Source organism: Osmerus eperlanus, chromosome 2 (genome assembly GCF_963692335.1).
Source record: "Osmerus eperlanus chromosome 2, fOsmEpe2.1, whole genome shotgun sequence".
Taxonomy (NCBI): domain Eukaryota; kingdom Metazoa; phylum Chordata; class Actinopteri; order Osmeriformes; family Osmeridae; genus Osmerus; species Osmerus eperlanus.
In genome coordinates, this window is record NC_085019.1 from 22,675,386 (window position 1) to 22,685,544 (window position 10,159).

At 44.7% G+C, this 10,159-nt stretch overlaps 1 protein-coding gene across 1 annotated transcript in view; it reads right to left on the reverse strand.

Annotated features, from left to right (window-relative positions):
- Positions 1-839: 839 nt before the first annotated feature.
- The window catches only part of LOC134038531 (uncharacterized), a gene marked incomplete at its 5' end in the record, with an annotated part of 44,612 nt that continues 35,292 nt past the window's right edge, over positions 840-10,159 (reverse strand). The window contains 7 exon segments of the mRNA XM_062483954.1: positions 840-1,685; positions 2,505-2,570; positions 3,379-3,433; positions 3,546-3,706; positions 3,910-3,987; positions 4,440-5,135; positions 5,662-6,366. Of these exon segments, the coding sequence (XP_062339938.1) occupies positions 1,672-1,685; positions 2,505-2,570; positions 3,379-3,433; positions 3,546-3,706; positions 3,910-3,987; positions 4,440-5,135; positions 5,662-6,366 (1,775 nt within the window).

Genomic DNA, 10,159 nt, shown 5'->3' on the forward strand with positions numbered 1-10,159 from the left:
AGATGGAGATTAAAAAAGAAGGACTATTACTCATGAATCCTCCCCACAGTGCAGGTGGTGCAGGTGTTTATATAAGGCAAGTGTGAAGGGTTAATTTCCTACTACTACTTTATATTACCCTTCACAATCTTGTTACAACTGTTACTATCTTGCCATCATACATCCCTACAGTATACAATTTCTCTTAATTTATAAAAAAAAAAAATTACAGCCATTAAATGTCAAAAGAATATCTTATTTCAAGATATATTTTTGCCGCTTTTATGGCGTTATTGGACAGAGATAGTTTGGAAACTAGAAAATGTATGGGAGAGAGAGACTTTTGACTTTTAAAGATACCTTTAATGGGCAGTTAGAACTGCCAGCCAACCAAGCAGTTTCACCACACGAAACAAACATTTTCCACATCAACCCATTTCATTTACAATTTCACTTTTCCAATCAGACGTAACACCTACGCAAAAACAAAAAATCCCTAGTGACAACCTTAGTTCTAAACCCCCCTCCCCATCCACTGCGCACCCCTCACCCCCCACACATCAAAAAACTCCCTAATCTTCCCCACCAGTTTACAGTATGCAAACTCAATTCGCAACCTTGCCGCGACCAGCCCCAGCAACACTGCTTTCGCATCAAGCGACCCCAGAGAGAGAGAGAGAGAGAGATACCCAGACATTCATACAACTTGAACTAAGATACGTGAGAATGTATGTTGTTGTGATTAACTGTGATGGTGTGATTAACTGATTTCAATTTCAATTCTGAATGATGGAAACAACATTGACACAATCCAGGTCAGACAGCTGTGGCCCAAATAAAAAACATCCTGTAACAACATATTTACATTTATTGGAGTTTTTTATTAAAATAAATAGATTGTTTCAAAGAGCTTATCCCCATATATGATTGTACCCAATTAGACATTTTTGTCTAACCCTATACCTTTAGATACATTCTATATTTACACATTAATCTGTCGGGTATTGCCATATTGTACTGATTGTAAAACATAATAGTTATTTATTTCCGTTGATCTTAAATACATTCAATTGGCAAATATCGAACTTAACATTCATAAGATTATATTAACAAATCTATTTAGATTTGAGTATTTCAATGATTCCAACAATATAGTTCCAATGTAGATAAAAATACCATGTGTAAGTATATGGCAAATTCATATTTGATTTAGCTGTATTTAAATTGTAATTGAATATACTGTATCTGTACATAGTGTATTCCCTACTGGGCTGAAACACAGTGTGATACACTCATCCGAGGTCTGACACTGTTCTCTGCATGTTTTATTGGAAGCCAAGAGTTGTGTATAAGGCAGGGTCATATTTAGCCAACATAGTTTTCATCACAAAACATGAGGGAGATCCTTTCTTCAGGACCATGTCGATGGTGGACCGTGCTCTGTCCTTCCTCACTGCCTCCACCTTCACTGCCTCCATCTCAGCATCGTTGATCACACTCTCCTTCAGAAGTCCATCCAGCAGATCATCCAGAACAGGCATCGTCACTCGCTCCACAAACACCAGTCTTGCAGAGTGCAGCTGCTCCTCTGCAGAGCCTTTCTGAGCGTGCTCAGTCCTCCCTGAGCTGTGGTGAGAAAGTCTGGACCCCAGGGAGCCGTAGCCAGAGCTCCCCAGAGACAGGAGATCAGATCTACCATCTCTCCTCTGTAGAGAAACACAGTGTCGTGGACATTTTGGAATACAGTTATAATGTGTGTGTTTTATATATGAGGAATGTGTTTTAATGGAAGGCTAAAGTTGGTTAATGTTGAAATAACTCCATTTGGTAGAGATGCCATTTGCAGTTTATGACACCTGGGGGGAAGAGACAGCTGGTCTGGAGACAATGTGGATTCAATTGTATTGTTAACTGATCAAGCTGCTCTGACCCTTCCTGTAGCATGGGTAGTGTTGATTAAAATACTTGTTTGAAGTTGCCCACACAAAGGACAGTTGACCATTTGACTGGTGAACTCCTGTGGTTTTACTATCTACTGGTTTGGGGAGAGATGCCACATCTAAGGACTGTGGGACAAATGGTACAGAGATGTATTGTTTCAAACTGTCACTGAGCAGTGCTGACCAATCAACAGAGTTCAGAGGAATCATTTGATCTAAAGTTTATATAAGGCAGGGTTTTAGGGTTGTTCTGTATCACTCTGGCGAACGACCTGTGGCTAGCACCTCCTTCGTTATGACTGATCACAAAGTACTTTGTTAAATCTTGATTTGTACAAGCAAAATAAATGTATTGTAACCGCCATCTCTTGACTATTCAAATCTACACAGTGCCGCTAGAATTTTTCCATAACACACAGCAGGTCAGATATTGGGGCCTGTTAGCTTCCTACTCAGGGACCAGATATGGAACATTCAACTGACTGATGGACAGACATACAGGCAAACTGACAGACATACAAGAAGGCAGGCAAGCAGGTAAAGTATCTAGAGGCAGGGAGGCAGACAGACAGACAGGTATCTTACCCTCAAGGCTCAGCGGTGATCCAGCTTCAGAATCATCGTCTCTCTCAGCTCTGCTGTCTCCACTCACTGCACAACAACAACATACAAATAACTAAACAAGGTCAAGTATTATGTAGCTTTTTATCTTAAATACACAGACACTGTTTCCAGCTACATTCAACACTGCATTGATACACTGCACTTTCAGCTACTGGTTGCACTATCAGCAATATTGCATTAATTGTTACCCCACTTGTCTTTAGGTTAGTATAGGTTTATAAGGTTAGTATAGGTATTATGTGTATTAGAGGTACTGTATTGTATATATTTTGTATATTTAAGAGGTTTATTCAATTTTTGCTTATCATAGATGTAATCTATGTTCTGTGTACTTATATGTTATGTTATGCCAGGTTGCTTTGCGTTGTCTTGTCCTAAGAATTTCAGTTCCCAGTCTGACCCTGTGTTGTTCTGTGCATCTGACAATAAAAAACTTGAACTTTACATCCATGGACAAACACAGATAACAATACAGGTAAATGCACAGACAGCTATAGCTCAGTGGTTGAGAATTTGACTGTAGCTCAAGGGATCACAGGTTCAAATACCCCTGTACATGGCTTTGGATGAAAGTGTTTGCTAAAGAAATGTAATACATAGATATTTATTTAAAATAAGAATGTAACATATGGAATATGAAAATGAAGGGTATTGAATTGTTTTTTTGTTACAGACACATGTTTATATATTCATATTTTTGTCTGTGTCTGTATAGTTGTGTTTATTGTCTTTCCGTCTGTTTCTACCATCTCTCATTCAACATTCAGGTGAATTTACAATTATTATGAACTTAGTTATTTATCTGCTGTTAGTACAGTAAATAATCAAGACTCACTGTTTGGAGGAAGGAAGTTGTAGCTCCCAGCTCTTTTCACAGGCAGTGGTGACACCTTAGTTATAAAAACAACCAATAAACTCTGAATTATGCAGCTCTTTTGTGAAGTTGAGTCTTCATAATTAAGTATGAAAGTACCTGAACAGATAATCTAGTATTCTACGTACCGGTCCTTGTGGTTCCCTGCTGTGTGCAGGTTCAGGGTTTAATCTGCTGTGTGGAGATCTGTGTGGGTTACTCTCTGAACTGTGGTGAGAAAGTATGGAGGTCTGGGAGCCGTAGCCAGAGCTCCCCAGAGACAGGAGATCAGATCTACTTTGTCTCCACTCTGTAGAGAAACACAGCAGGTCAGATACTGGTCTGGTTAGATTCCTACTCAGGGACCATGAATGGAATATTCAACTGACTGAAGGACAGACATACAGGCAAACTGACCGACATACAAGTAGGCAGGCAAGCAGTAAAAGTATCTAGTGAGGCAGACAGACAGGCAGACAGACAGACAGACAGACAGACAGACAGGCATCTTACTCTCAAGGCTCCACAGTGATCCAGTCTCAGATCTCCAACCAGAACCATCATCTCTCTCAGCTCTGCTGTCTCCACTCACTGCACAACAACAACATACAAATAACTAAACAAGGTCAAGTACTACGTAGCTTTTTACATCCATTGACAAACACAGATAACAATACAGACTGGTAAATGCACAGACAGCTATAGCTCAGTGGTTGAGAGTATTTGACTGTAGCTTAAGGAATCACAGGTTCAAATACCCCTGTACATGACTTTGGACAAAGGTGTTTGCTATAGAAATGTAATACATGTATGTATTTGAAATAAAAATTTAACATATGGAATAATAAAATGATGAGTATTGAACTGGTTCTTGTTACGGACACGTTTGTATATTAATATTTCTGTCTGTGTCTGTATAGTTGTGTTGTGTATTGTCTTCCCTTCTGTTTCTACCATCTCTCATTTAACATTCAGGATCATTTACAATTATTATGAACTTAGTTATTTATCTGCTGTTACTACAGTAAATAGTCAATACTCACTGTTTGGAGGGAGGAAGTCGTAGCTCCCAGCTCTTTTCACAGGCAGTAGTGATGTCTGGTCCTCTACAGGACTCCAGTTAATTTCTCTACTGCCGTCCATCTCAGGGTAAAACACATGTCCTCTGTTTCCTGCCACCATCTCCTCCATCTTGTCCAACAGCTCAGTGACCTGAGTGTCATCCCCCCTGTTCTTATTGTTGAGGACATGATACCTGTTCCCACATTTCTCAACAAGCCACTGGAGGGCCTTCCCTTCTGTCTCAATGTGCTGCTCAATGGTTGTGTCTCTCAGATGGTCCCCATGAGTGAACAGCACTATAGTGTGACTCCAGACTCTCTCACTGAGAAGCTGCAGGTGTCCCTCTACTGATCTTCTGTGTTTCTCTAGGAATGATCGATCCAGCCGTATGACCAGGAGGAGAGTGTGAGGTCCTGGAAGACACAGAGACACACTGCGTACTATCTCCTGTTTAACCAGCTCAGTAGTACTCTCTACAGGGAGACCCCTCAACCATCCTGGAGTGTCGACCACAGTGACCTGCCTCCCTGCTACTTCTCCCCGTCTCTTCACACACTGAGCAGCTGTCCTCAGGTCAAACTCCTCTCTGCCCAGGATGGTGTTTCCTGATGAACTCCTCCCTGCAAGTTTCCCCCCCAGCAGCACAATCCTCAGCTCTAAGAGATGGAGGGAGTCACCTGTCAGAGAGAGAGTTAAAAAGAGAGAGAGAGAGACAGACAGACAGACAGACAGAGACAGAGAGAGAGAGAGGAGAGAGAGAGAGAGAGAGAGAGAGAGAGAGAGAGAGAGAGAGAGAGAGAGAGAGAGAGAGAGAGAGAGAGAGAGAGAGAGAGAGAGGGGTGGGGGGAGAATATAGATGCATGAGACATATTGAGAGATAAAGTGAGATAGAGGACTAAGGGCAAACTTGGATTACATTTTCTTTGTGAAGTTTACAATGATCTGATTTTAAAGGTTGTTTGAGTGAAGCATTTACATCACATAGTAATAATGTGAGTTGCAGAAATGTTCTCTGCTCAGATAAACGTATCCTTCAAAAAACAACAATGTACTGATATCTACATTATGCACAATGTTGTTCATATATAATTGAAATTACGTTTGTCATATTCAAACCAGTCTATAAATATCCAGTATACTACATGTCACATTGATTAGGCTATTCACACCAAGACTCTGGGTGGACACTGGAAATAAACTCACCCATTAGTGATCTGAGAGTCTCTCTCTGTTCCTGCACCTTCATCAGCCTCTGTTGTAATCTCTCTTCCTCTGCCCTCCTTCTCTCCTCTATCTTCTTCAGGATCTTTCTGTCCATCTCATAGTGGCCTCCTCTGTTTCCTGCCACCATCTCCTCCACCTTGTCCAGCAGCTCAGTGACCTGAGTGTCATCACCCCTGTTCTCATTGTTGAGGACATGATACCTGTTCCCACATTTCTGAACAAGCCACTGGAGGGCCTTCCCTTCTCTCTCAATGTGCTGCTCAATGGTTGTGTCTCCCAGATGGTCCCCATTGGTGAACAGCACTATAGTGTGACTCCAGACTCTTTCACTGAGAAGCTGCAGGTGTCCCTCTACTGATCTTCTCTCTTCCTCTGTGAATGAGACATCCAGCGGTATGACCAGGAGGAGAGTGTGGGGTCCTGGAAGACACAGAGACACACTGCGTACTATCTCCTGTTTAACCAGCTCAGTAGTCCTCTCTACAGGGAGATTCCTCCACCATCCTGGAGTGTCGACCACAGTGACCTGCCTCCCTGCTACTTCTCCCTGTCTCTTCACACACTGAGCAGCTGTCCTCAGGTCAAACTCCTCTCTGCCCAGGATGGTGTTTCCTGATGAACTCTTCCCTGCACATTTCCCCCCCAGCAGCACAATCCTCAGCTCTGAGAGGTGGAGGGAGTCACCTGTCAGAGAGAGGGGTGGGGAGAGAGACAAAGAGGGAGAAAGAGAGAAAGGGCCAGAAAAATAGAGAGAGGAGAAACAGGGAGAAAAAGAGTGAGAGGGAAGAGACAAAATGTGATGTTATAATCATAATGAACGATGGAAGGAGGGGTAGATTATACTGTTGAGGTAAATAAAACTGTATATGAACTACAATGTGTTCTTCAGAAGATAACATCCTATTATTTTTTACAACTGAGATGGTACAATTAAAACCTTCAAATGTAACAGTAACAACCGCTAACATGATGAACTTCCTGGTTAGGGTGAAGTGTTTTAGGACTGAAACGCTGAAACAAAGACTGTTTACCTGAAGCCATAGTTGATAATCCTTCTCCTCTCTTCTGGAGAGAAAGGAGAGCAGGCAGGGTTCAGGCAGGAGGACTCAGTATGACTTTACGAATACTTTATTTCCCACTATACAAACACGATTGTACATTTGATTTGGCATTGTGGTTCTGCTCGCATCGGCTCCCTGCCGCATCCGACGAGACACCGTCTCGACCTCCGAGCAGAGAGCGGCGACGCATTCCCCCTGAAACAGGAAACAGAAAACAGAACCAAGGGTGGAGGCCGGGGAGGCGGAGGCAGCAGGAAGACTGAAGTCTATGTCGCACTAGCGATGCATATGCCGGGAATCCCTTATATACCCCGCCCTATTAGGAGGGAGTGCCCTGCGCATAAAATGACGCGTTGCTAGTGGCGCGCTATGTCTCACGTCCTCCTTCATGAACCAGCTCCGCTTGTTTTAAAAATATAAAACATGCTAATAAACCATGTGACGTAGTTCCATGTCCTTGTGTACTTCGAATACATGTCAAATCTTACTTAAACTACCTGTTAAGACCAAGCATATTCTACCCTGCGTATATTGTTTATTAATTAATTACTGGCTAACAATTAATTACATTTTCAATCGACTTTTAACTTACCTATACCGACACAACGAAGCCCAGCAGACGACGAAGGAAAGAAGTTTGTTTGTGTGTCAGGTGAAATAGAAAGTAGATCCAAACAGGTTTGGATGGTTTAACAACATTCTTGTAGACTAGGCCACTTGTGACATACTCTTACAGCGGTGTTGCTCTGATCATGGATCATTGATACAGTAATGTACGGACTTGTTTTGGAAGCCACCGCCCATGTTATGGGTTTATGATGGCACAGGTGAGTGTTCATTATTGGAACTCTACTGTCTTTACCGGTTTGGCTCCCAAAACACAACAAGTCGGTGAGGAAAATTAAACTGGTCACTCAGACACCTGTACGGTGATACAATGACGTGTCAAAACCTGTCACTATTCAGAGTGACTCGAGCCACTATGGTCTGGGCTGTTGCCTCATGCAGGAGGACCAGCCTGGAGGACCAGCCTGGAGGACCAGCCTGTAGGACCAGCCTGGAGGACCCACCTGAAGGACCAGCCTGCAGGACCAGCCTGCAGGACCAGCCTGGAGGACCAGCCTGTAAGACCAGCCTGGAGGACCAGCCTGTAGGCCCAGCCTGTAGGACCAGCCTGGAGGACCAGCCAGTAGGGCCAGCCTGGAGGACCAGCCTGTAAGACCAGCCTGGAGGACCAGCCCAGAGGACCAGCCCGGAGGACCAGCCTGTAGCACCTCTAGAGCACTCACTCCAACCGAGCAGAACTGTGCCCAGATACAGAAGGAGTACCTCAGCATTGTGTTTGCATGCAAACATTTCCACAACTTAATGTACGGGCACGACAACATTACTGCGGAGACAGACCACAAGCCCCTTATTGCTGTATTCAGCGAGCCTCTTCTGGATGCCCCCAAACGAATGCAGAGCTACTGGCCCTACAACACTACAACCTCAAGGTGGTGTACAAACCAGGGCCAGAGATGTATGTGAGTGACACGCTCAGCAGGGCCACTGCGGGAGACACTCACTCACACTCCATGCATGAACAACACGCAGTGTGCAGCTCACAGACAGAGCAGGTGGATGTTGAACACATCAACCAGGCTGACTACCTCCACGTTACGGAGCAGCGCCTCGTATCATCAGACAGCACACAGACAGGGACAAGCAACTCCAGCCAGTGAAGTCCATGATTCTGATTGGCTGGCCCCGACTACAAGTAAGAAACTGTTCCAGCCGTCAGAGAATACTGGTCAGTCAAAGAGGAGCTCAGTGTTCAGAACAGAGTTATGTTCAAGAGTCAGAGACTTGTTATTCCCCAGTCTCTGCACCCCAAGATGTTGGAGCGCATGCAGTCAAGCCACTAAGGAGGTGAGGCCTGTTACAGACAAGCATGTGACACACTGTATTGGCCAGGAATGCAGAGTGAAATCAAAGACTATGTCAGTAAATGCACAATCCGCTATAAATCTGCCATTGAGCAACAGATAGGGATGATGATGTCACTATGTGCTCCCTGGTAGATATTAAGTCTGCATCTCTTCCAGCACCGTGTTGGTTTCACGTTGGGGATTGTTGAGAGATAGAGATTAAGGTGAAGAGACTATCAACATGTGTCAAGTTGTTACATGGAGAGAGAAAAAAGAAAACCCAAACTGTTCATGTTGGAAATTATGACTAGGTTTGTTCTGTTAGTGATTTGACAGGTCTTCTCCTATTGTATAAAAGTGTGGTGGAGTGTTTGGGGAGTGATGTCATCTTAACCATCTCCAGCTTAACACCAGCAAGACCCAAGAAATGGTTGAATCATGTTGCCCTCCATGGTGAGCACATAGAGGGGGTGCAGTCCTACAGGTTCTTAGGGGTACACCTGGATGAAAGGCTGGAGTGTTCTGGTAACACTGACGCCCTGTGTGAGAAAGGTCAGAGCCGACTCTATCTTCTCAGGAGGCTCAGGTCCTTTGGTGTGTGTGGAACACGGCTCCACATTCTGTATGAATCAGTGGTGGCAGCAGCCATCTTGAACACTGCTGTGTGCTGGGGCAACAGCATCATGACAAGACATGCAAATAGGCTCCATAACCTCATCAAGAAGGCTGGCTCTGTGTCGGGGCTGAGCCTGGACCCCCCTGGAGGTGGTGACTGAGAGGAGAATGCTGACCAAGCGCACAGCCATCATGAACAACGCCTCTCATCCTCTCCATGGGACTGTTACTGGGCAGAGGAGCCTCTCATCCTCTCCATGGGACTGTTACTGGGCAGAGGAGCACTTCATCCTCTCCGTGGGACTGTTACTGGGCAGAGGAGCACTTCATCCTCTCCATGGGACTGGTACTGGGCAGAGGAGCACTTCATCCTCTCCATGGGACTGTTACTGGGCAGAGGAGCACTTCATCCTCTCCATGGGACTGTTACTGGGCAGAGGAGCACTTCATCCTCTCCATGGGACTGTTACTGGGCAGAGGAGCACTTCATCCTCTCCATGGGACTGTTACTGGGCAGAGGAGCACCTCATCCTCTCCATGGGACTGTTACTGGGCAGAGGAGCACTTCATCCTCTCCATGAGACTGTTACTGGGCAGAGGAGCACTTCATCCTCTTCATGGGACTGTTACTGGGCAGAGGAGCACCTCATCCTCTCCATGGGACTGTTACTGGGCAGAGGAGCCTCTCATCCTCTTCATGGGACTGTTACTGGGCAGAGGAGCACTTCATCCTCTCCGTGGGACTGTTACTGGGCAGAGGAGCACTTCATCCTCTTCATGGGACTGTTACTGGGCAGAGGAGCACTTCATCCTCTCCGTGGGACTGTTACTGGGCAGAGGAGCACTTCATCCTCTTCATGGGACTGTTACTGGGCAGAGGAGCACTTCATC